The sequence below is a fragment of the Hesperophylax consimilis genome, chromosome 9 (genome assembly GCF_061612785.1).
Source record: "Hesperophylax consimilis isolate HC1 chromosome 9, BYU_Hcon_1.0, whole genome shotgun sequence".
Taxonomy (NCBI): domain Eukaryota; kingdom Metazoa; phylum Arthropoda; class Insecta; order Trichoptera; family Limnephilidae; genus Hesperophylax; species Hesperophylax consimilis.
In genome coordinates this window covers 4,956,150-4,983,205 of record NC_142844.1, presented here as the reverse complement: position 1 = coordinate 4,983,205, position 27,056 = coordinate 4,956,150, and the positions used below count along the sequence as shown (strand labels likewise).

The window sequence follows — 27,056 nt, the reverse complement described above, 5'->3', positions numbered from 1 at the left end:
TGTAAGAAAAGTTGGGTAAAGAAGGAGGAAGCGCAACACGGCGTAATAACCCAAAAATGTGTCTTATTTTACTTTTTATGAACCTATTTTATTCAGAGATGAGATGATAGTAACCTAACCCAACATCATCTTATCACGGTCATCACAAATGCATTTCTTAAAAGAAATATTGTAAGCAATGTCAATTTTATTTTTTGTCACCTGCATCTCGGGCTTGATGAAATCTTCAATGTCCTCGTTCCAAATCCCGGGCTACCTTTCACCTCGAATCTTTTACTTGGTGCCTTTAACGCGGAGTACAAAAGTTGGACCCTAAAAACTTCCACGTTGTTCCAAACAGCATCTGTATGTAATACCTACCTTTCTGCAATCGACAGTCGTTTGTGGTTAACTAGTTTCCACAAGAATTAAGATATTCTTGACAGTTAACAAAATGATCAATTTAATTTTAACCACGAATTTTTTATAGACGTTACGTCCTCATTTCGAATTATTGGAGAATACATGGCAGATTTAGCTCCTCCGGCGAAGACATGTAAAGTACGCATAAGGTTGTTTAAAGTAAGCTTGCAGAACGGTAGTATTTATACTCCACTCAGGAAAGAAATCCCTCAGGGCCCACATCATCTTTGTGGATGCGGTGTGGAGGGTCTTTTTGAGGAGAGGAATGAGTGGACATGAGGTTTGAAGCTTGAAGAGACCCATTTTGCAGAAGAGAGGGAACACAGATGCTGAAAAATCGTTCCATAGGCGAGCTGTTGAACTTAAGAACGAGACGTAAAGACGAGCGTTCTCATGTCACAAGTTTAGTGTCAACCATGTACAAACATTAAGCGCACGTTTGACGTATTTTTCGACTATGCATCGGTGCCGAAAATATCAATGACGCTAATTCCTCGGAGCATCTTCCATTGAAACACTTTGAAGTAGATTAAGCACAGCATTCCCACTTGATTCCAATCCTTTTGTTAAGATATAGGAATGTACTATACACGTCTCTGCACAAAGTCGAGGGTTTTTGGGGCGCAGATTGAATTGGAGTACGTTATGAGGCTAAAGGCGTTAGGCAGGATAAGAAGATGGGGAAGAGAAATGTTGGTTTGTGTTACAGGTATATTTAGGAATATTTAAATCTGCAAGCTCCGTTTGATTCTAGCTGGTAGACTTTTAACACGACGATATCAACCGCTCTAGGTAAACCCTTACGGTAAACTACAGCTTTATATAATAATATATAGATTTGGTTGCCAGTGGGTACTTACTTATCATAAGGGCGGTTGCCCCAGATGTGAGCCGCGCTGTTGACCAGCCAGGTGAAGTTGAGGGAGACGGTGAAACGCCATACGCTGGCCACGTACCAGGACACCCAAGGGTTCTCACCCCACAGCCTGCACGGGATCCAAGTGGGGATCACGAAGCACAGTAGCGGCATCATCAGCAGGTAGGTCCTTAAGCGAGAGGAACATTGGTTAGATAATGATAAAGGAACATTGCTTATATACGTAACGGATCATTGAACATTGCATATTTATTCCGGCGCTTTATCAACAAGAGGTCAGCACTCAAAAATACACACTGTGTAGTCTGCCAACGCATATACTACGAATGATTTGTCTTTAAATTCTATACGGGATGCTAGGTAACTGTACAGGTTTCCAGTCAAAAGAGTTCCTTTAAGTTCTATATGAAATTTTAGGTATAATATTCGAAAATACCTTCGCTCGTTTTTTCAACCGCACCAATAAATGTTGGTATATATTTCATAGAATTTAAGAGTATGAGGATCTTTATCAATTGAAACCCTAGACATTTTCCTAATTACTCTAACTACTACATTTACATTTTATTAATAGGTTAGCAGACTACAGAGTGATGTTTAGGGCATTTTTCAATGCTGAATCTTAAGCAAGAAGAACATTGGTTCGTTCAAGTAACATTGCATGTGCAGAGGTATTGTAACATTGCATGTGTAGATACATCCAGCAAGAAGAGCATTGGTTCGTTCAAGTAATTGCATGTGCACAGTCTGCACAGTAGGTACATCCTTAGGCAAGAAGAACATTGGTTCGTTCAAGTAACTTTGCTTGTGCACAGTCTGCACAGTAGGTACATCCTTAGGCAAGAAGAACATTGGTTCGTTCAAGTAACTTTGCTTGTGCACAGTCTGCACAGTAGGTACATCCTTAAGCAAGAAGAGCATTAATTAGATAATGCTGAGGAACAATGCATGTACTCTGAAATCTTCCGCTTCCTTAAGGATCTCTTAAGCATTTTTTCTTTATATCCACAATTTTTTAAATAATTTTTAATTGAATATTATCACTAAATTAATGATTTTTCCTTGTAGGTAATCTAATGTATTCTGCATTTATCGTTCGTGTATCGCGTGCACATATTTTTTAATGTATACAAACATATGTATAAATAATTGTCTCAAACGTCATGCAACTATTCTATTTCGTAACTAAGAAGTTTCGAGACTTGACTTGAAACTGAGTTTGCAATATTGGACAAGTGTATTTTTGAAAAACAAGATAAAAACAATTTTTTCTTTTAGATAAAGCGCTGTTTTAAAAACAAATAAATTGCATTGAATGTCCCTAATCTTCTATCTTAAAAAACATATATTTGCTAATTTTCTCAATAGTATCTATTCACGTATTTGGACTAACAATAGAAATATATTTTTCATTTTAGTAATAATTGTGCTAATTGTAATTTGTTAATAAGGTGAAATTGTTGGCCTTTGAAAGGTAGCCTGGGCTGATGGTATTGAGAATATATTCACAGAAAAACCTTTTGATTAGAAAGAGGTGTTAACTTTTTTGTCCACATTCAAAATCATCAAAATAATTGTTAGCACTTATACGACGACCAATCCGCCCAAATCTGTCAAGGATATTAACATTTTTGAAGAAGGTCGTAAAGTTCTAACCGTTTTCTTGAATAAACTTTTATGTCCTTTAAATTATTATTGAAAATTGATTTACGTGGATATTAAATTTATAAGCATAAAATAATATTACGCAAGAATAAACGCTATCTTTAAAAAGTTCATAATTTTATTTTTAATCGGAATTTTGACCTTTTTTACACTAACCCCACACGACAGGTCCTGAGGAAAATAATTTCCTTCAGAGCCTATGTCATATTTTGGGATGATGTAAAGAGGGTCTTTTTTAAGGAGAGGAAGTTCGGGAAATGTAAAAGGTATGACGGTTGAGTAGCATTTTCCATTGTAATATTGGTAGAACAAGGACATCATATTTACCTGACACCTGAGCTCTCAAGATTGCGATCCGCTTGAGAGGAATCTATCAAACGGACCTACTCTACATTAAAAATAATTATGTACAATATTGGCAGGTGGTCAACATAATTATTTTTTTAAATCATGTGGTCATTTCGGCACAAACGAGTATTGACAAAACCAATCGATTAAGATTATAAAACTCATAACGAAAAAATATTTCTTACAAAATAAATTAATTGAGAGATTGCCGTCACGAGATCCAGATACGAGTATATCTTTAATTTGAAAATAACATTACCTATTCAACTGTGATTATTACTATTATTATTATAATGGTTTTTTTATTATTTTTTTGATAAATTAATGTTTTAAAGACAAGATTTTATTTATGTATAGCACAAAGGATAACAATTATTTTTATAAGCAATAATTGTTCGCCTGAAACACTCATCCACATTGAAAAAATCTCCTGATAAAAAATACATGACGCATACATCGAGTCCCGTTGGCGTCATGTATTTTTTATCAGGAGATTTTTTCAATGTGGATGAGTGTTTCAGGCGAACAATTATTGCTTATAAAAATAATTGTTATCCTTTGTGCTATACATAAATAAAATCTTGTCTTTAAAACATTAATTTATCAAAAAAATAATAAATAATATTTGACAAGTCCAAGTATTTCACCTAAAAAATGTATACAATTATCAACGTTTTTTTATTTATTTGTATCAACGCCATCTAGTGAGAGATTTAGCACTTACAATGCCTTTCTCATATAAAAATAAAGTTGGTTGTTCTCAGGTGAAAAAATGTAAAAAGCAGTAATTGTTGAATGAAACACTAGCATATATTGAATATTTTCTCGGGTAAGAAATAAGCCCCCATAGCTCAGTGGTCAGAGCTTTCGACCGGAAATCGAATGGACACGGGTTCGAGTCCCGTTGGCGTCATGTATTTTTTATCAGGAGATTTTTTCAATGTGGATGAGTATTTCAGGCGAACAATTATTGCTTATAAAAATAATAATGGTCTTTCACTGACCACTTAAGTAATAAATTACAAAAATTCGTATTTGATTTGAATACAAGTGCATTGATGAAAAACAATGTTTCTTCTTTTTCAATATGTCGTATAACAACGTTCTTTTTAATGTTTGAATAGCACTCATCCCAGATCCTTCAATAAATGACCAATAAAGCCAATCATAAAAATATTTCATTATTATTTAGTCAAACGGGTATTTCCATATTACAATATAAATCCTGATATAGCAGTACATGAATGCTGCGTCAACACTCAAATTAACATATTTTTTGTTATTTTAAAATGATTATTTAAAAAAAATTAAGTTGGTGTGTGGCATAAATCAAAAAACAATAGAATTACTTACTACTTTCACAAATTATTTAAATGACAATTTCTGAATCCTTAAATGCAAGGAGCAGCCCATAGGCGATTTAAAGTTTTGCAATTGTGCCAGTATGCAACAAGAAAAGTCGAAGGCAAATAGTTTTATGAATTAATTTTCCTACATATTTTCTTGTTTTATAGTTAAAAACTTCATCAATTAAGTCACTTCTTAGTGACTGTTTACGTCTTCTAAGTTAATCGTCTAAATTTCTTCAGGTAACTTACTTCTTCTGGAACATGACAATGGGGTCCTTCTCCAGATCGCTCATGTCGACTGCGGCGCCCTTGACGAAGACATCGTTATGTTTCCTTAGCATCAGCCAGCCGATGTGAGAGAAGAAAAATCCTCTCTTGGCGTTATGGGGATCGGCGTCTGTCTCTGAGAACTTGTGGTGAACCCTGGAAAGAAAAAAAAACACAATCATTAATATGTGTATATTAGTGGCCTCATTTTCCAGAACACTAATAGAAGAAATAATTATGCACAGTTAGTTGATATATTAAATCTATCATTAATCAAATACAAAAATTATTACTGAGGCAGCTTAGTTATGTATATTTTTTAATTCGTTCTTTTCCAGTAGAATGAGATTTAGCTCGGCAGTTCTGTTCGCGTAGCATACGTAGCATAAAGGTACTAAGAGAAAGATTAGTTAAAATTAGCTTAAATGACTAGACTTAGGATGGGATGTTTAAGAGAATTTCATCAAATTTCAACGTAATTTTCTGTGAAGGTTCTATTCAAGTTCTGTTATTATTTCACTTTTGTTAAACAATTGGCCAGTAATTATATAATAACAGAAATTGAATAGAACCTTCACAGAACTTTAAAATCAACTTCGAAATTTGATGAATTGTTCAAATTCTCCGAAACAACTCAACTTCAACTACGCTCATCACCATGCTGTATTTTCAAATACTGGATCGTGTAATACGTTTATTTCTTAAAATTTTTTCGCTTTTAACTCAGTCATCTAGTTTTTTCCTTACTCGTATTGCTAAAGGGTTCTTTTGCAAACTTACATACTACCTATTCAAAACTTGAAATTTCGACTCGTCTCCCTCTGACTTTCGTACTATATAATTTAATTTCTTACCACAAAATTTGCTGCTCCACATTCAGTTTATAAAAAAATACGCCTTAAAAACAAGAATGTAATAATACTTGAACCTTGAAGACCACCAAATTAATTTTTAAAAATATGCGAAACGGTTCTCATGCACCCCTTGGATTACGTGCGAATTTGGGCGAATACAATCATAAGTTCATGATTTGGCTTTTGATTTATGTTGCAAGACTGAATAGCTGTTTTTATTATTAAACTTGTTTATTAATTTATAAAACACGATGTATCAATATAATGCATTTTAAATCTGGGAGCATATCTCCTTTCTGTTCGATTTAAATATGTCTACGTGATTTTTTACATGTTTTGGGTCATCCGACGAATTTTCGATTTTATGCGATACAGCATTAAGCGGTTGCAAACCGAAATATGCAACAAGGCAAAAATGATTTTTTTTTCTAAATCCTGTTTTTTGCGAAGAATTTGTCTACGTGATTTTTTTGAAATTTTGGGTCATCCACTGGGACAAATTTTAGATTTTATACAGCATAAAGCGGTTGCTAACCGAAATATACAACAAGGCAAAAATTAAATCTTTTTAAATCCCGTTTTTTGCTAATAATTTACATAAAAATTCACATTATTTTGACTAAACCAGGTGCGTTTTACAACCATGCAAAATGCCTCAACTATAAAGTGGTAAATCTTTTAGGGCTCGATGAAAGTCATAAACGGTGAGCTTTTTCTGTCTGAAATTTCGAGGGCAACTATTTTCAGGTTGCAACGTCAATTTAAACAAATAGTTGTTTTATAATACAAACAAGAAAAGTTATTCTAATAAAAATGTATGTAAAGTTCACATAGATTTTTTTTAAGTCAATAGGTGTCCCATATTAATAAAAATAGATTATGTTTATCCAAGACACTATCTAGGTTACTTAGAACTTTTAATTATTCAAAAATATCTGTAAAATTAGTTAAAGATAATATTGTTAATTCTGAATTTGAAATATGAGATCGACAAAAATGACATATAATAATTAATAGTTAGGGGTGAGGCAAAGTGGTTAGAGGTGTTGACCCAGTAAGACAGAGATCCTACATTATGATTCCCAGTTAAGACCGTTACCTTTTTATTTTTCTGTGTCTTGTTCTGTTTCATCTTTCGTTTAGATTTATTAGTATATATATATATATATATATATATTCCTTTTCAACGTGTAATACTTATTACAAGATGCCAAGTTGTTCCATATTTATTTGCTCTAGATATAGACGACTCTTATAAAACATATTGTAAAACAGTGTTTTCTTGAGAACATATCAATTATTCGAACACATAATTAGTAACAAGTAAGGATTACAAACATTATTTTGCATTTAAATTTAATTATCCTAAAATAATTAATTTTATGCAAACAACTATATAATTTTGTACGAATTTAATGATTAATTTTATTAAGAGAATAACTTCAGTGATCAAATAATTATTCGTGAAAATAACTAGAATGAGCAAATAATTATTCGTGAAAATAAGAAAATAACTTCAATGAGCAAATAATTATTCGTGAAATAAGAAGATAACTTCAATGAGCAAATAATTATTCGTGATACCTTGTCTTATACATTATTAATCGTTTTTTTTAATAGACCAGTTTGTTTTTTTATTTATTTCATTATTCTTTCCGCTTACTAAATTACAACCTCGCATTTGGTTTTCTCCAAATAATTGACCACTAATATCTAATGTGTGTTGCATTAAACCGGCAAAAGTTGCTGCATAATGTCATTTGAATTAATTTAATTAAATCTGAATATAATTATTCACTGTCATCTGTGTATTGCAAATTCATCCTTATGACTAACTTTTTTGTTTATTTATTAGCCATTATAAAATAAAATTCTTTAATACAAAAAAACTGTTAAAAATATTATAATAATAACTTATCGATCAGAATAATTGTGTTTCAATAAATAGCAGTGGGTTTCAAACCAAAATGTCTGCAAAGATATGCACGCCGTGAAGTTCTGATTATTAAAAAAATATGAACTCTTCCTTTCTTTTCAGAGAAATCTCATACTGGTAGTTAATAAACTAATCTTTCATCCCCTGCTATAAATATCTATAAATATCTCCATGTTGGTTAGTTTTCCTCATGACAGTTGCTCATTCAAATGACATGACGAAAAAATCCATTGTTCCGGTTATAAATGATACTAAGGTTGAAAAGGTAAGTTTAGTATAAATAATAAATTACCGTCATCATTATTAATTCTTTCAATTACCTGAAATCATTGTTTTCATGTAGGTACCTAATTACTTTACATTTCGCCCATGTCAGTTTTATTTACTGCTTTATTGATATACAACATCCACCAGAAACTTGGCAGACGAAATCAAGAACCGTTAGGTATTTATATAAAAATCAATAATAATTTTAAAATACGTTGTGTCTGTAATGCCTCATTTTATCGACTCGTGTTGGTGGGAGTAAAAACGAGTCGTACACTAAAATTCCATGAATACAAATCTCTCACACAAGATAATACAAAGCACGTGCAGAAATTTTGACTTTTTAAAAGCAGTATTTAGCAAGTGATAAGTCCTTGAAGGTGACTTTTGAACAAGGATATTGATATTTTAGTAACTTTGGACTTTGACATAAACAATGTATGACATTGTTTGTCGAGTTTTTTTTTGTTTTTTCTAACATATTTAATCATTATGACAATTTTAAAGCAGTGACCATTTGGTGACGTATTTACCTTCGTCGAATTTGAACATACTTGAGCATTACGTATTTGACCAAAAGTTAGTTGTTTGCGAAGTACAATGTAAAACCCAATAAATACTTTAAAAGCTTATAATGAAAATAATTAGGTGACTTATGTAGGGCCATTCTTGTGAAAAATCACCTTAAGGGCGCTGTACTAATAAAAAAGACCTTCCTAACAATTAGCTTATGCATCGAATATAAAGTTTGTAATTTAATCCAATACAAAGTCTATTTATTCATCAATCTATGGGAACTAGAAATATTCGTGGTATGCATATTAATAATTTAGTCTCCACAGAACACTGGTGATCGTAGATTTTCAATGGATATTTATTTAATAACGCGACAACTTCTCTCCGGCAGCATTTCTCAACGGATTACGTAAGTCACTCATCTTCAAACACTGCTCGACCAAAATCCTACATCATCTTGCATAAGCCCAGTGGAAAATGCCATATAAGAAAGAAAAGCATTTAGAACCGAAGCACTCAAACAGTTTCGTCACATATCGATAACTCTACTTACGATGAGCTCTACATAATGGGACAGATATTGACGTCATAAAAATCTATTATTTTAATTAAAAATAAAGAGATTTAAATTTACTTTGTACTAGTATGAAGACGATTTATAATTATAATAATACCAGCTTAAAATTAGGTGGACATATAAAGTATTGAAAAACCCGCTTAGTGTTACGATAATTACTTAAACAAAAAAGCAGCAATCTAATTATTAATCTTTAAAATCACATAACATCGTAAATTATTTAAGACATGAACGTTTAACAAGGAAAAAATGGTAATGACAAATTTAATTTTAAGACAAAATAACAAAAAAATTGCATGTTTGATCATTTTGTTGTCGATTTTAACACATTTTTAATAGTAGTACTTTAAACCCATGGAGCTAATGAACCCTTCAAACCTGGTTTTACAGTATTATTGTAAGTCACAAATGGTGGTCCAACGTTTGGTTTATATGGTTCCATGTTAGCAGTCATCAGATGAAAACCAGTAATCACATATTAACGGATTACTAGGCCAAATGGATTACTGTCATTTATAAACAGAGTTATTTTTTTCAAATCCTGATCTTCATAATATGTGACAAAGCTTGAGAAGCGAAATGTATTATACAATACAATTACAATTTGTTAGGTGGGAAACATTTATTCGATAACCAACACCTCAAGAGGTGCGCTACGTTTGGTGACTTAGCAGGGGTGTTAACTGCCTTGCATCGTGCCCATCGCCTTGCGCCGCAGCAGGAGATATATATTTATACATCACTTCCAGATACACTGATCCCTAGATTCCCTAGATACCCACCCCTAATACCTTTTTCCTTTCCAGAACTTCCTTTCCTTAAAATAACCCTCCTCACAGCATCCTCAAAGATGACATATACCATGAGGGAGATTAATATCCTCGGACCCTCCTGTGATGGGTTAATGTAAAAAAAATGTATCTGTTAAACTCAATATTTGCAAATAAGGAAAATCTATATTTTATTGAATAATCGTTTAAATTATTCGTTTCGATATTGAGGATTTCACTTAGCGTATAATTCACAAATTTGATAGGATTATCTTGTGTGTCAAATACCGAAAACATCATAATAGCAGTAATTACAGTTGTGTATTTAAAAATGAAGATTTCGCTAATTAAATCGTTAGCATTCGCAAGTTGCACGGTTGCGGGAGAGGAGAAAGTATCGGAAAGCAAAAACATGTGAAGCAATATATAATTAGTTGCCTACAATAAACTAACGGCACTTGTCGTAGAACGAATTATACTGATATAGATTGAAAAAACGAATAACCTGTTTGAATTTCGTACGCCAATACAACGATGATATTTTTTTGCAACGATTCTAATTTTAAATCTTGATTATATGAATAGATATCAAGAAACAGGGAATGGCAAAAACAAAAACCAATTTATTTAAAAACAAAAAAATATTTACCTTTACAAAATTTGAATTAAATCTTCCTAATTAAATTAAGGACGGGTTGTGTCGGAGAATTTGAACAATTCATCAAATTTCAACGTTCATTTTCGGGTTCTGTGAAAGTCCTATTCAAGTTCTGTTATTATATCATTGTAGGCTAGTTGCTTGACAAAACTGAAGTAAAAAACAGAACTTGAAAAAATCTTTCAGAGAACTTGAAAATGAACGTTGAAATTTGATGAATTGTTCAAATTCTCCGAAACAACCAGTCCTAAGAATTCCCTTATTAATCTTCAATGTTTTATTTTCAAATTCAATATGTATTTTTGGATTGTTTTTAAACTTTGTTAACTAATGCATTTCACATCTTTCCTGATAATGGACACTGTAACGCAGTCCGAAACTTTGGCTAAATATGGAGAAAGCGCAACACAACGTAATAACCCAAAAATCACGATAAAGGCATTTCTTTAATAAACCTTCCGTTTCAATATATATTTTTTTAAATGAGTCTCTCATATTTTACCATTGGATTCAGCAAAACGAGACAACAAAAATAAACAACCTAAACGGAAAAGGAAAAAAAAAATACAATTTAGGTTCCAAAATTTTTCGGTCCCTGTTAATTGTTCGACAGCTCAATAAATACTTCTAGAATTCAACGAACTCCAAATAGTAGTTTTCTCAAATGTAGGTGTGGTATTGCCGAAGTTAAAAAATATATTATGTAGGTAGGTGCTAAAGCAGGTTTCGCTTCTAATGAGATGACTTTCGTTTATTTTCTCTTCGTATGTAGTTATACACATTTGTTTTCCTTCACAAAAGGCTTTGGAATTCGATTTAATATTTATTGGATGCTATGGCGTAGCATTTTGTGATTTTGTTTCAGTTTGATCAGATTTTCTCAGAATCATATAAGAAACAAAGGAGGGTATCAATTATAAATATACTTGTGTACTTAAATTTATATATTCAAGCTTTTATCAAACAGTGTTAGAAGTACGGCTTGTAAAAACATTGATTAATTAAAGAGGCAAGAAAAAGAATGCAGTCATTCAACCTATCGACAATTATTTATGACCTCCGAGGATATTTTCCACAATGTAAAAAAGATTGTGAACCATATTCTACAATAACTAAATAATGTTTCTAAGTGACATCTCGAACGCGTTAATGATACACAATCAAAAATACTTACTAAATATGTGATTTTAATTGATCTCAATAGTTGGGTACGTGACTTCACTTCGAAAGATTTTAGAAATTGTTTTTGTCGGAAGCCAGTTCCACCAAAAACAATTTGTTGCCCAACTTTCTTCACGGTATAACATGTTCCTCTGGTTGGTCAAGTTGAATGTTAGCCATGTCGAAGGCCTTCATCATTAAAGCATTTCTCCGGCTTGGCAACTTGTTTTCTTGGGTTTCAGGTTTAATGTGCGTCCGTTATGTTATGCAACAATGCGCTGCCCGTGTCGATTCATCTCTTGCTGAAGACTTGCATTGCGTAATCATTCCTGTTTATCACCTATCTACTCCCTCGACATTTATTACCCACGTGTGGTATTATCTCTAAGAGATCATCATGGGTTCATCTCTGTATTTATTACGTACAACATTGCAGTTCAGAGCAGTCAATATTTTGTGTTGAATTCTCTGGATTTTTTTTTTATAGTTTTATTTCAGCCTTTGTACATTCAAGTTTTTAAGGTGAATACTGCACAATATTCCCAACTGCCCCAGACGTCTCGAATCGAGCCTTACCTACCAAAATAACCTATCATGCATGATTACTTTTATCCTATACTTAAGTATCCTTTTTAATTTTTAGAATGTACAGTCCTTTCTGGTAATACTCTCTTTTAACATTGTTTATATATTTTTTTTTTAACCCTCTAAATTTTTTCAAAAATAATTTCTTTCATATCTCTATTTGTAAAATAATATTCTTATGACTATATTTTTACCCTATTTATAAGTCTACTGTATATGTTTTTAACTGCTGTTTAAGTCAATTCGTGAGAAATAGTTTGGATGAAGGTGAATTCTCTAATAGATGTTTTGTATATTCTTGTCAATTGATATCTGTATCTGTTTTTTCTCCTAAATAAGAAAAAAAAGGTAATAGGGTTATAAATTGAGTATTTCTACTTGTGTAGTGAAACTAAATCACGTGACTATTTTCTTTTTGTACATTAATTTAGATTACCTTACCTTTTATTGCATGCAATTTTCCCACCGTAAATCTTCAGTACTAGTTTTATGGCTTCATCAAAGTTAACATTACAACCGCACGTGAGGTTAGTCATACTAACTAAAAACTGCTGTGGGAGAAATTGATGTTCATTCCTCAGAGTCGATTATAGCGAAATTAAATTTAAATGTGAGAATTCGTTGGTTAAGCCTGATGGCTTGAGAAAAATCAATAAATTGCACTACATAATGCATGCCTATTATAGCATAAATTATTGTGTGAAAGTTTATCAAGTTTATGTGGTTTTATAAGCTCTTTTAAAGAACCGTTGAGAGAATATGTCGATTATAAATACAACGTTTTTTTAATCTTTTTAAAGTTCTCTTTTGACCATTTATGGTTTATTTTGCAATAAAGATATGATAAGCCAATTCATTGATAAAGAAAATAACAAAAATATTTTTCGTTTAGCGTAGATAAACACAGCAGTTAAAGATTAAAAAATACTAAGTGCTTAAATTCTTTGTAGAAAATGTGTAAATTATCCATATTAATTAACCTTATAAATTTTAAATAAATTTCTAAATAAATTTTATTTGATTAATTTGTGTTATTTCACAATTAATTAATTTAAAATAATATATAGTATATTTGCGGCACGTTCCAGAGTGGAAGATACTCTCAGTATCGCCCTGGTGTAAGACCACCATTCAGAATTGAAACGTTGCTTGAAATGGCTTTAGCCGTGTTTGGTGACCAGATCTGAATAGCCAGGTACTTCCCCACCTTCCTCTTCCCCATCTCCCTCCTCTCCCCAATACCCTCAGCCTCACAACATACCCCAATTGGGGATGCCATAGTCTCACTGGCTCCAGACGGGAGCAGTTGGGACTCTTGTGCGGTAATACTGTAAAAAAAAAAAAAAAAAAAAACTAGTAAGTCTTCACAGGGGCCTCACTGTAATATATGTAACTTAGTTCTGCACCAGGGAATAATCGAAGGCCTGAGTTGGTGGCCTCGCCAACCCTCAGAACGATTTTGTGACCTCTCCTATTGAAGGCTGGCCTTCATCAGGGCAGGAACGCATCTAATTAGACGATTAGAGTGATATGTTTGGTATTTACCTGTGATCTCTGACCCACTCGTAGATGTGGTTCTGGAAGGCCATGGTCTGTAGCACGGTGAGGAAGATCCTCAGCGGCCACTTGGCCTTGTAGCACTTGTGCGCCCATAGTCTGTGTGCGCCTGCTGTTACGCCCATGGCTGAGAGGCCGGCAAATAACACGGCTGGAAAAAAAAACATTTTTAAAATGAAAAAAATATTATTTATCTAATTTTGATCATTGTCGGGTGATTTAAGACCGGTTTCACCTTACTTGGTTAAAATATATGCAAAATTTTAGTCACCATGGGGATTAAATGCATTTTTCGTGTAGTGGAACACTTTTAATCATAGCATCTAATTTTTATGATTTAAGATTTTCACGGCCAAAAGTATTTTTGTTATTTGTTTTTGGGGTGTTATGCCGTGTTGCGCTAACTCCTTCTTTAGCCAACGTTTCGGACAGCATTGCAGTGTCCATCATCAGGGCAGATGTGTTATTTGAGGTTGTGTTAAAATGTGAGCTTATGTATGAGGTTGTGATACCGTGTTGCCAGCTCCAACCCTCTGAGCTAACATTAACGTATCATTTTTTTTATTTAAAGTGGTTTTCTTCGTTTAGCTCTGGTGTATCCGTCAATTACCGGATACCAAGAACTATTGATGCCCTGATGATGGACACTGCAATGCTGTCCGAAACGTTAGCTAAAGAAGGAGTTAGCGCAACACGGCATAACACCCCAAAAACAAATAACAAAAAAAGCATCTAATTTTGTTAAAGCAAATACCCCATAATATTAATAATAGTTAAACTCCAGTAAAATATTGGAATTATTATCATCAATGGCCGCTATAGGCGCCAGAGTAGCATTTTGTCGTTGGCATTACTTTAAATGGTGGCAAATTGTCTTTTTAGTCCGAATCTTATTTGTATTTTTATAATGTTTGATAAAAAATGTAGAAAAACAACAAAAACACTCCAAATCGTTTTTCAGGATGCCTCAAACGTTGACAAGTTTTAGTCGGTGAAATATAGTGAGTTCGTTAAATCATGGCGAGTAAAATGTTCTTGATTATGTAAAAAGCGAAATCTAAAAATCAGAAATCAAAGAAAATTTCTCATTTTATTACTTTCCTGGACCATCAAAGTTAATATATGTATGAGCAAAAAATGCATTAAGTAACATAGGTTATTTTTATATTTTCGATTTCTATAATTTAATAAAGTAAAATAAAGAATACGTTTCAGATAAAATCCAAATTACTAAACAAAACCAAGGCGCACATCGCATGCCGCTAAGAGGCGCTAATGTAGCATGTTGCCATCAGAACGTATGGGAATTATCACATGTTTGAGGTATGATAAATATTATAGGGAATTTGCTTATGTAGGTTTAATCTTGACAAGTAAAGTCAGATTTCGCGTTTTATCAAGGGTGCTTGCGTCAATTTCAAGAAATCGTTATTTACTAAATCTAGATTTACTAACAAAATATCCTTGTCTAGGTCTGCGCTAGATCTTTACTGGAAAATAGAAACAGAAAACATATTTGATTTATTCTAGGAATTTATTCAAATTTACTAAAAATCATCACAACATGTTTTTGTCTGAAAAAAATGATGTGTATTTAATGTTAATTTACTAATATTTTCTAATATGAATTATATTAAATTATTGTTGAATATTTTAATTCAAAATGGCGGTAAAGGTGGTCTTCAACTAAGTGATTTTTTTAAAGACTCGGGATGGTAAAAACATTTATGAGAGTAGCAATTAACACTTTTACTCAGAGTAAGGCTTTCGACTAGCAACCAGAGGTCGCGGGTTCAAATGCCGGCGTGCGCAACAAAATTTTAAATGATTTCTTTGTGTTATATCGAAATTTAGTCATTTTAAATAATACGTAGTGTTCCAGAGTGGAAGATACATAAGTATAGCACGGGTGTAAGACCACCATTCAGAATTGAAAGTTTATTTCAAATGGCTTTAGCCTTGTTTGGTGACCAGATCTGAATAGTCCAGGTACTTCCGCATCTTTCTATTTCCCATCTCCTTCCCATACTCACTACCTTCAGACTCACAACATAGCCCAATCGGGAATGCCATATATACTAACTGACTTCAGACGGTTGTTGATTCTTGTACAGTATCACATTATTTTATTTATTTTAAACAATACACTTTTACATTTAATAAACAAATAATGATGGATGGAAGATGAAAATCTTTTACTTACCAAAAACAACAGTGAGGATTTTCGCTTGGAAGAAGATGAGGTAAAATCCATAGAGGGTTCCTAAATGTAAATACAGAAACGCGAACACATTTCTCCAGACTATGCTCCATCTGTATTTGGGTTCTTTAGATGCGGGACTAGCGGGTGACTGGGTCTGTATGGCCGGCTTCTCCTCGGCTTTGTGGGACTTCTGGTCTTCGTGGGTGATGGTGGCCTCCGCCAGGAACATGTTCGTGCTACCCAGGAGATTAGGCGCCATGTTTTACTAGATATCTGAAACAAATTAAAACAGGTTCTTTAGTATAACATCTTAAATTCTAATAATCTCATGATTCAGAACAGTGGAAAACCATCTACAATCTGCATCCTGTCAATTAAAAGCGACGAAAAAAGTAACCTTACCTATTTTACCTAATTTTTGTTTAATGACTTTTCATGACTTTATATCACTTTTTAAAAGTGTGTTCAATTGTAATTGTGTTGAGTTGTCCGGTTACCATTCATGAACCACGAAAAATACTTATGGCAAGCGATGAAGTACCTACCTATAATGTAATATTTTTAACACAATATTTTTTTTGTAATAACCAGGTGTTTTGAATGTAAATAACGTACAATTAATACTTAATTCGCTTATATTGAAAGAGGTTAGTAAGTATGCTCGTGGGAGATCCTATGCACTTTTTTAAACTCCAAAAGCGAGGACTTCTGCATATCAGAACGCGCCAATCAACAGAGCGACAACTGCTTGACCATTTACATTTTAACGCCAATTACAGACAGTTGAGCAACTATCTTTTGACGAAAGTCACAAAACAATAAAGCTGCCCTCATTACCTCAAATTTGTAATCTTCTCCGTAATATATTGGTGCATAACCGTTTTATGGAGATTATTCCGGTCAACGATCTTTAAATAATTTTTATCCGAAGCTGATATTCTAAGGTAAAAATGGTGCCGTTAATTTAAACCGCAAAGGTACTTCAACCTTTTTTTTCTAACCGTTAATAACAGGTAGTAACAGGTAATAAGTCTGTTTGATTGCATAAAGTCTAGCTTATAGGGCCGATATACAGTTATCCATTATACTTTTTTCAATAAAACCTAACAAATAAACCGTTGAAATGCGTGAACCTAAAAAAAAATCACGTTGTTCAAGAATTTTAATGACTTTTTTGTAGCATTTTTAAATGCGTTAAATTTTAACACTTTAGACAAAACTGATTTATCTTATAAAAATATTGGCAGTCGGGCAAAAGTCTTAACCCGTCAGAACGTCGGAGTATTTCCCTTTGCAATAAAATCCAAATAAATGGAATATCTTTGAACGTATCTGATATTTTTAAATGTGATGAAATACGCTTTAAAATTTTATTATTGGAAATAAATATAAAATTTTTGAAATATTATAATTTTGAATGCAAACATAATAACGTATGCTTTTTGTAAATAATATTAGTGATTTTATGAAAAAAACACATAATTAATTATAAAATGTATTACAAACGATACTGTTACCTCACTTTTCTGTCGTTTTATACAAAAAATTATTAATAAAAAAATCACAAAATTTCTTTTTTTTCATATTGCGATCGGATCCTTTGGTTTCATAAAGGTGTACATTTTAATTATTCTGTGATTAACTTCTACATATCAATATAAAGCGTGATGTTTTTCTTTCTAACACCGTTTATGTTATATTTATCACCATGCTATTAAGAAAGATAGAACAATTTCTATGAGACCATATGGGCTGTTCCCAAAAGCGAACAAATTAGCCTGAGGGGTTAACTTTGCCCACTTCTTTACGAGATATTAGATTAAGAGTAAATACTTTTAAAAACAAATTTATAAACACCTATGGTAATAACATAATTTGAGTTACACAAATATTTATTTTATTCTTGTATATTTTCGCCTTGCAAATAATGCAATTCATTCTATTTATATATTGAGTGTTCAGGGATGTTAAGCTTAATTTTCTTCGTTGTGTAATCCAATCATGCAGAGAGAAACAACGTCTAATCATCCCTTTGGGTATACCAAAAGAAAAACATTATATGAGTTTGAAAACACGACCTCAAAGAGCAGCTAACCGGTCGCTAAATTAATATATTAATAAACTAAATGATATTTTAGGATGTTTGCATAATCATCTTTGAATTTCCCGAAATTCATTCGTACGGCATCAGATATAATGATGCCAATTTAACGGTGTACACCTGCAAGTAGATGACATGGTGACGCATTAAGCGAGGCTAAATTAGAAAGACACAGGTAAATTTGATTCAAAGCTTTGATCATAATAAGCGTCACACAAAAGCTAATTCAAAGACCTAAAATAAGTGAAAATAATAGATCTATTCGGGGGTTTGGGATCACATATACAAAAACATAGTTCAGAGATAAAAGCAAATAAAGATTGGAATGCTTATATAACCCAACTGTATTTCTTCAACGGTTGTATGTATGATATAGTGCTTCGTGTCACTAATAAATACGATGATGGTATTACCGAAACCAAGCCTAACTCAAAACACCAGTTTTTTGTAGTTAGGCCACTGTGATACTAAGCCTTTTGTCTTGATTTTGGGAAGATTGAAAACTGTTTGACAAGGACACTGGTAATGATTCCGACGACGGCCAGCCATATCGTCATTTCGTCATGAAGCTACAAGTTATGATACTCTTGAAGCGCAAATATTAGCAGTTGCCGTACCTTGACACCTTTAGTGCTGCCACCGCACTATTTGTCTTGGGAAAAACCATATAACGAAACAATTCTTGGTAAGCGTTTCCTTCTCTAATGTTGACGAGTCAATAGAGATTAAAACAATCCATAATAAATATTATTTTGCAGGTTACAAATGGAGTTAAACTATTTGTATTTGAACATGGAATATTACAGACACTTTAGCCTAGTTTACATAGTGTAACATTGTCATCAAATGGTAATGCAGCGCCATTTTATTTTTTTGGCATTTGCAACGTTCCCGACTCTAGGTGCGTTTGATCATTCTATAAAATTGTAATAAGATGACAAGCTTAACAACGAGATATGTAGTTCTTCTCTTCTGCTGATTCTACATTTTTTTAAAGCTTAAACGGACTTAATACCGCCATTTAACGGGAATCTTTCAACTGAAAAAAAAAAATAAAATGGCCATTTGATGGTGATGATTTGACATATTTAAATTTCTGCGACACAACTTCCTTCAAAAAGATTGTTTGAGTTTTGGTTTTGAACCCTGAATCCAGAAAGAGGCACAAATATTTTTAAAAAATTAACATATTAATTTGCAAGCCAAATTGTTGTCAAGGAAACAAAATTTAAAAAATATATACAGGTAAATATGTTAGCATAAATATTTTTAGTCCTATTAAGAAATTGTCAATTAAAATCAAGACATAAACTATAAATTATTCAACAAATATGTCATGTTCTATTTTTTTTACCAAATTATGTAAAATATTTTGAAATAAAAATTATGAATTGACACGATATAAATTACAAAATTCTTGAGATTAAATATTATTACTGCGGCATTATTAATGTATAAAACCGAACTTGTTCAAATTGCTTCAATCAATATTAGTATAATATTAAGCTGGAAGGGTGTTTGGGAGGTATAAATGTAATATTTACATAAACTTGTTAAAAAGGATAATTTTTTTTAACCGGTTCTCTGACAAATACTTAAGAAAAATATTAAACCAAAAATGTTTTTCAACATTTTATGGTAATGTGTGACATCTCAGATCATTTAATTAGAGTTGTGGTAACTTTAAATTTGAATTTTTTTAATACGTTTTACCATTTTATAGGCTGAATTAATTTATACATATTTTTAGGAAGAGAAAAACCCATCACTAATAATAATAATATTAAGTGTTTTATTAAATTTTTTGTAACAAATAGATATAATGATATGCTCGGCGGGATCTCCCGTGCTGAGGATTTAATTTATATATGATTAAAATATTTAAGATTTTGTTTTAAATAATATTGTAATAGTATCAAACACATGGTCAGTATTAGTAATTAATTTATCGTATTATCTATCTATTGAATTTATTGTTTGTTTAATGATAAACTAATGTTTTTAAGACAAGGTTTTTATGCATATCACAAAGGATAATAAATTATTATAAGCAATTATTAGTCCCCAGTGAGAAGGCGCGGGTTCATTTCCCGTCGGCGGCATTTATTTTTACTCAGGAGATATTTTCAATTTATTTTGATATTACAGGCGACTAATAATGTATTATTCTTTGTGCTATGCATAAAAACCTTGTTTTATAAACATTAGTTTATCATTAAAAAATAATAATATTTGACAAGTTAAAATATTTCATCAACAAATGTAGTAATATAATATGTCTCGACGCCATCTAGTGGGAAATTTAGCACTAACAAAGCTTTTCCTACAAAAATAAACTTGGTTGTTTACAAGTGAAAAAAAATAATAAGCAGTAATTGTTGATTGAAGTACTAGTATAATTGTTGATTGAAGTCTGACCGGACATCAGAAGGCGGGGGTTCAATTCCCGTCGGCGGCATTTATTTTTACTCGGGAGATATTTTCGATTTGTATTGATATTACAGGCGACTAATAATTGATTATATTTAAGTTTTTTATTAATTTTATCTACTAAACGGTTATGCACCAATAGGTTACGGAGAATATTACAAATTTGAGGTAAATATAAGTATAAAAGGTCATGGAGGCAGTTTTACTTTTTTGTGACACACGTCCAAATATAGTTGTTGAACTATCTGAACCTAACGTTAAAATGTTGATGGTTAATGCAGAATCGTTAAGCAGTTGAGTCATTCTATTGATTAGCGCGTTCTGATAGGTAGAAGTCCTCTCTTTTGATTTTTCACAAAAACGATGCTATATAAATTATCCAATTCTTATTATTTTGGGATCTCCCACAAGGGTTTTGTGGTACCAATTATCTATTGAAATTATGAAGATTCAATTAAATAAAATTAATTCATTAAAATCAATAATTTTCACATCTACTCATTCCTTCATTGATATTTTCAAGGAAAAACTTTAATCGGTAATAATTTTACATGGTAATGGAATATTATGGTAATTTTATGTGGCATTTGGTGATGTTTTTATAAATCTACGAAGCGAACACGTAATTTGATATGATTCTACTATACTACTTCCTACACAAGACATTTTCCATGTTACCTACTTAAAACGTTTGACTTGAATGTGTTAATGTGTACACATAAAATGGTCGTACTTGTAAGGTATACACACGTTCAGTGTTCAGGAATGACATAATACTAGGTACTGAAATTTAGTATTTAGATAGTTATTCATCTTGTAAAGCCTAGCATGAGATGCTCTTGTGTTTGCCTAGTGAGTTGAGTGAGGAAATACTCTGTGATGTGGTTTTAGACAGAATCTTTTCATTTTCGCAACGTTGCCAAGAGTGACAATCGTAAAACTGTTCGTTTTGATGTGCTCAATAGGGAGCAAGAGAAAACACCTGACAATTAAGATGCAATTTAGACAAAAATAAGCTCTCAGCGCACTGAGATAAGATTTTAAGAGAAATTTAAAACACCAAATTAATCATCAATCTTGTGTGAAACCACACAAGAGTCCCAACTGCTCTCAACCATCTGGAGCCAGTGAGACTATGGCATCACCAATCGGGCTATGTTGTAAGGCTGAAGATAGTGGAGAGGGGAAGTTAATCGGAAAGAGGAATGGAGGGAATATGGGGGAGTACCTGGCTATTCAGATCTGGTCACCAAACACGGCTAAAGCTATTTCAAGCAACGTCTCAATTCTGAATGGCGATTTTACGCCGTCAGTATCTTAACGTTACGCAAATATATTATCTAAATTTTGAAATGAGTAAATTGTGAAATAACACAAATTAATTTAATCAAATTTACGTGCATACGCCGGGATTTAAACCAGCAACCTCCGGCTTGCTAGTAGAGATCCTTACCTCTAGACCATCAAATTTACAGTAAATTATTTTTTTTTTACATTCTTTACATTTGGGATATAAAAAATTTAAAGGTTATAAAGATTAATTAAATAAATCCTCTGTTTTAGAAACGTCAAATATGTGCTAGAACATCTGCACTTCTCTGTTGCCAACTAAAAATGTACAAATAAAGCGTTTTTCATAGTTGAGATAGGTAATTTAAATTTTAAAACAAAACATGTTAGTGCTTAAAATTTTGTGACTATACTTGCTTAAATTATTTTAATCATATTACTGCATAGTATCATTTATAGAATTCAAATCGTGACATTCAAATTATTAAACTTCGGTTTAAGGAAACTCTAAAAAATAAAAATCATTATTTGATTCATAAATGATAATTACCTTCCAATCTGTGAGTAATATCACGAAGTGAACTTTGTTCCGTCGTAAATTTCAAATTATGTCGGTTAATATTTTTTATTGTACGTATTACGTAAAACCATTTATCTTCACGCCCATTGGAGGGACGCATCGCTTAGGTAGGTACCTATTTATATTTTTTTGATTTTCCAAAATGACAACCGCTAATAAATCAACACCCCAAGGTTATCAATAAACCATAAAAATAATATCGACACGTTAAAGGTTTAGCAAGACTTTAAAACGTTTAGTATTTAGGTTTATTATCCGGGTACTAAGGTCGCTATGGATGCTGGGTCTGTACTAAAAATTTAGATTTCAATGCAATCGTCGTAAATTATTACAACAGGTCAATAAAAAAATGAAATGTTTACATCCTACTTGATCTAACAAAACCAAAATTCTCGCTACACTAGATTATAGCCTACATAATTTCAGATAAACATCTTTCATGTTGAAAACGTACTGAAGTTTCAACATAAATTTGATTATGTATGTCAACTTAAATATTCTGATAAATCAAAAAATTTTATTAACTTTTTGTGAATATGTAGATGTAATACGCAATATTTACATAGGTACACGGAGAAGGGCCTGTAATCCCGTTTTTAACTGGATTACCAATAATTTGAAGAGATTCTTAATAAATTATCAATACTCGTAATACTCATCTGAAAATGTAGTCTTTGTAAAATCATCAAATTTTTTATTTTTATTATTTTCATTAAATTTTGTAATTTTCATTACATCTTTTCAACTAAAAATTTACTTTACCTATCTATAACCTACCACCTACCAATACTTACATAAGTTCTTAAGGCGATGCTATACGTAGTAATGTAAAATCATGTGTTTTTGGTTTGAAAATTTGGTCTCCTAGAAATGTTTCAGATGCTTTAATTAAAAACTGCGAGTAGAATACATCTTGGCCTTTGAAATAATCAAGTATTTTTTAGATAAGTCTTTTTATAAGCCCAGAAAAAAATAATGTATAAGGCCTATGAAAACTGCTTTAAAGTTCAAAATCTCCTACTCACGAACCCATTTTCGGTTATGATTTATTGTATAATGTGGCAAATTAAGTTGTATTTAAAATGATCGAAAAAAAATTAAATATTTATGTCTGAACGTCCATAAAATAAAATAAAAGGCACTTTTTGGCCAAGTTTTTTTCTTGCATAAATCAAAACAGGCGGATGGTGTTAAGCGGGAATTTAAACCTTATCGCCATCTACGTAAGGGTTGTTTTTGATAGCGCCTCAATTTAAAATACACTCAATTTAAATTACCCGCCGTATAGTGCATCGCCTTAATGTCTATGTAATAGCCTCTGCTGTTTTACATGCTCATAAGGGCTTTTTTTATACACGCAATTTTAATTATATGTCTGATACTATAAGTTATGTTATGTAAATGCTGAAAGGCGTTAATGATACTACCTAATATAATCATTTTCATTAAATTTCATAACGTTTACCTAATTTATAAAAGACCCTTACCATCTCCGTGAAAATAACGCTTTGTTACTGCACCTCGATGCATATTAATGATAAATATCACAAAGCGAGTATCAAATATCAACTATGTTATTTAGTTGACAAAGCCACCTGGATTTAACATGTGGATTTATTATGATTGAGGAAATTACTAACATATTAAAAAAGTCCGGAACTGTAGACTTAAGATCGTCTATCTGCTTGCATATCACTATACATATTAAACTACATTGTTAGTATGTGCCCACTGTCGATTCTTGTTAAACATATAATTTTATATCTACTTATCTACCAAATGTTTGATAAATCACATATAAATGAAGGAGAAAGTTGTTGCGTTAATTTTATACAGCTGCAATAATTTACCGGTCGTAAGCATATTTTACGAGATATTTTTTTTTGTATGAACTTGTTTATTTTGTATTACTGACCTAGAATATTTTCACTGTCAAGTCGTTGAACAATTATTTTTATTTTTCCAAGAAATGTTTTACAGTAAAGTTAACGAAGCTTGAAAACATGTAACTGTACCACGAAAACAGGGCCAGAAGTCAGTCACGCGTGGATCACTCCAAATGAGTTTGGTAATTATAACGTCTATGTTTTCCCAACAAAAATAGCGGACTTCTTACAGAACACTTTTATCTCAAGTAAACTTAACCCAATTATTCAAAACTTGTCGGTAAGAAGCACATTGAAATAATAAGTAATTATGATTTAATTTTATTCTAATTTTCTTTTGCATTAATTATTTTTATTAATGTACAGGGTTTTCCAATAAGAGGTGTTATTTTGAATAGCCCTCTATTTCGGTAGATGTTACTTTTGAAGCTGTAATTTTTTGACATTTGACAAGTAAAAACTACGCCATTAATAAAAATGGAACGATACACGCTTCAACAAAGCATTGAAATTATTAAAATTCACTTGAGTGAATCAAATGCAAATCATCTTGAGTGATGAAACCCATTTCCACCTCAGTGTGAAATTGAAATTGAAAAACAAAATTGTCGCATCTGGGGCTCGGAAAATCCAAGATTCATTGTTAAAAGGCCTCTCTATCCTCAACGTGTGTCTGTTTGGTGCGGTTTATGGTCCGGTGGAGTCATTGGACCTTACTTTTTCGAAAATGAGGCTGAGGCATTGAAAAACAAAATTGTCGCATCTGGGGCTCGGAAAATCCAAGATTCATTGTTAAAAGGCCTCTCTATCCTCAACGTGTGTCTGTTTGGTGCGGTTTATGGTCCGGTGGAGTCAATTGAAAAACAAAATTGTCGCATCTGGGGCTCGGAAAATCCAAGATTCATTGTTAAAAGGCCTCTCTATCCTCAACGTGTGTCTGTTTGGTGCGGTTTATGGTCCGGTGGAGTCATTGGACCTTACTTTTTCGAAAATGAGGCTGGAGCAACAGTTACGGTGAATGGATTGCGCTATCGAGAGATAAGTAATGATTTTTTTATGGCCGGAATTGGATGGTATTGATCTGGACAACGTTTACTTTCAACAAGACGGCGCTACGTGCCACACAGGCAACGATACCATTGATCTTTTACGATTGAATTTCAAAATTACATATCTTATTGGAAAACCCATTACATCATTATGCATTTTTCTAATGAAAAAATATTTAGGCTGATTTACTTAAAACTTAGTAATATTATTAAAACATAACTGCCTTAAACTTTTGCTTGTGCTTTGCTGTGTTATTTACTTTATGAAAGAATAAAACAATTTTTTCATAGATTATCCATTAGAATGGATTTTACTATAAAAATGTACAGCTTTTAGGACAAACTTACTGTGGACTTTACAATTTACAAAGATGGTTTGAAAGCTATGGTAAGGAACATTGGTTTAAAAAAAATAACAATATTGTTAGGAATCACAATTAATTTTCTTTATGATTACAACGTAATAAATTTGTGTAAACTTAATATTTTTTAATAAATTTGTGAAAATTTAATATTTTGTAATCAATTTGTGTAAACTTAATAGTTTGTAATCAACTTGTGATGCCAGAGATTTTTTTGGGAGGGAAGTTTAAAACAATCATAAATTCTTATCGAAATTCAATAAATTAGCATGGTAAGAATATTTACTACACTTACACGCGCACTTGAAGTGAAATGACACTAAACTGCGCTATATAAATTCCATGTTATTATTATTATTACTAGATGTATTATGTTGGTTGAATAATCATTATTATTTAACGATTAATCTAAATGTCAAGAAATCAATGCAAATCTCTTAAAGTTCATTAACATACGAGGCTGGAGCATGTCTAACGTACTCATTGGTCAATAATCATGTTAATTCATTATTAATGTGTTAACACATTTTATACCAGTTCATATTAAAATGATACATTTTCAAGAAAAAAATATTTGACACGCAAGGTTAAACTTACAATGTTTGTATAACAACGAGTTCGGGGTCATAAACAGCTTTAAGCTTGTATGAATTACATGCCCCTGCATGAGCTTTAGTTATAGGTATGCCTATGATTTTTCAATAATAAGATTTATATGCTAGAAGCAGTGCTTTTAGCACGAATCGTAGAATAAATAATATAACCCCAAAAAAGTCATCCATACAAGTATACATAGAGTTACAATTACAGATGACACTGCAAGAGCGTTAAGAGAGTTGGAAGTCAGTTGGAGATAAAAAAGCATTACCCTTTTGTTTCGCTTTATGTCTCATCTTAATATAATACATCAATGCATCCATACAAAATAGAATAGAATCAAATGTTCTATTTAGCCTAACCGAGCGTCTCACTTACTCTCCTAAAATATTAGATCTCCATTCCATTTAAATTTCAAAAACCCTGTTTTGCATGGAAATATAGACCTAAATTGGGCAAATATTTGGCTCACAGAACAAGCCCAAAAGACACCTCTTGTGTTATTCTTTATTCTATGGAATGGATGAAAGATTTTCGATAGCCAAAGAGACCTCATAAAAGCGTGCAGAACGAAGGAGTGTCATATGTGTGTAAATTAATATTTATCTAAATTTACGCGGCAGGGAAGTGTGGAGGCGAACATCTTTTGACAAAAAGAAAAGGTTCCCGTGAAAGACAACAGGAGACCGGCAGGATTAAAGGCATTTCTTGGACCATATTATCTTACTTATGGTGTAATGAATAACGGTACCAACGCCTAGTAATTATG

At 32.1% G+C, this 27,056-nt stretch overlaps 1 protein-coding gene across 1 annotated transcript in view; it reads right to left on the bottom strand.

Annotated features, from left to right (window-relative positions):
* The window catches only part of LOC149420828 (acyl-CoA Delta-9 desaturase-like), a 46,086-nt gene that overhangs the window by 5,881 nt on the left and 13,149 nt on the right, over positions 1-27,056 (bottom strand). The window contains exons 2-5 of the mRNA XM_089635570.1: positions 15,993-16,265; positions 13,778-13,940; positions 4,891-5,064; positions 1,263-1,448 (exon numbers count right to left, since the gene is read on the bottom strand). Coding sequence (XP_089491696.1) covers positions 1,263-1,448; positions 4,891-5,064; positions 13,778-13,940; positions 15,993-16,251 — 782 coding nt within the window. The 5' untranslated portion in view covers positions 16,252-16,265. The remainder of the gene's footprint in view (positions 1-1,262; positions 1,449-4,890; positions 5,065-13,777; positions 13,941-15,992; positions 16,266-27,056) is intronic.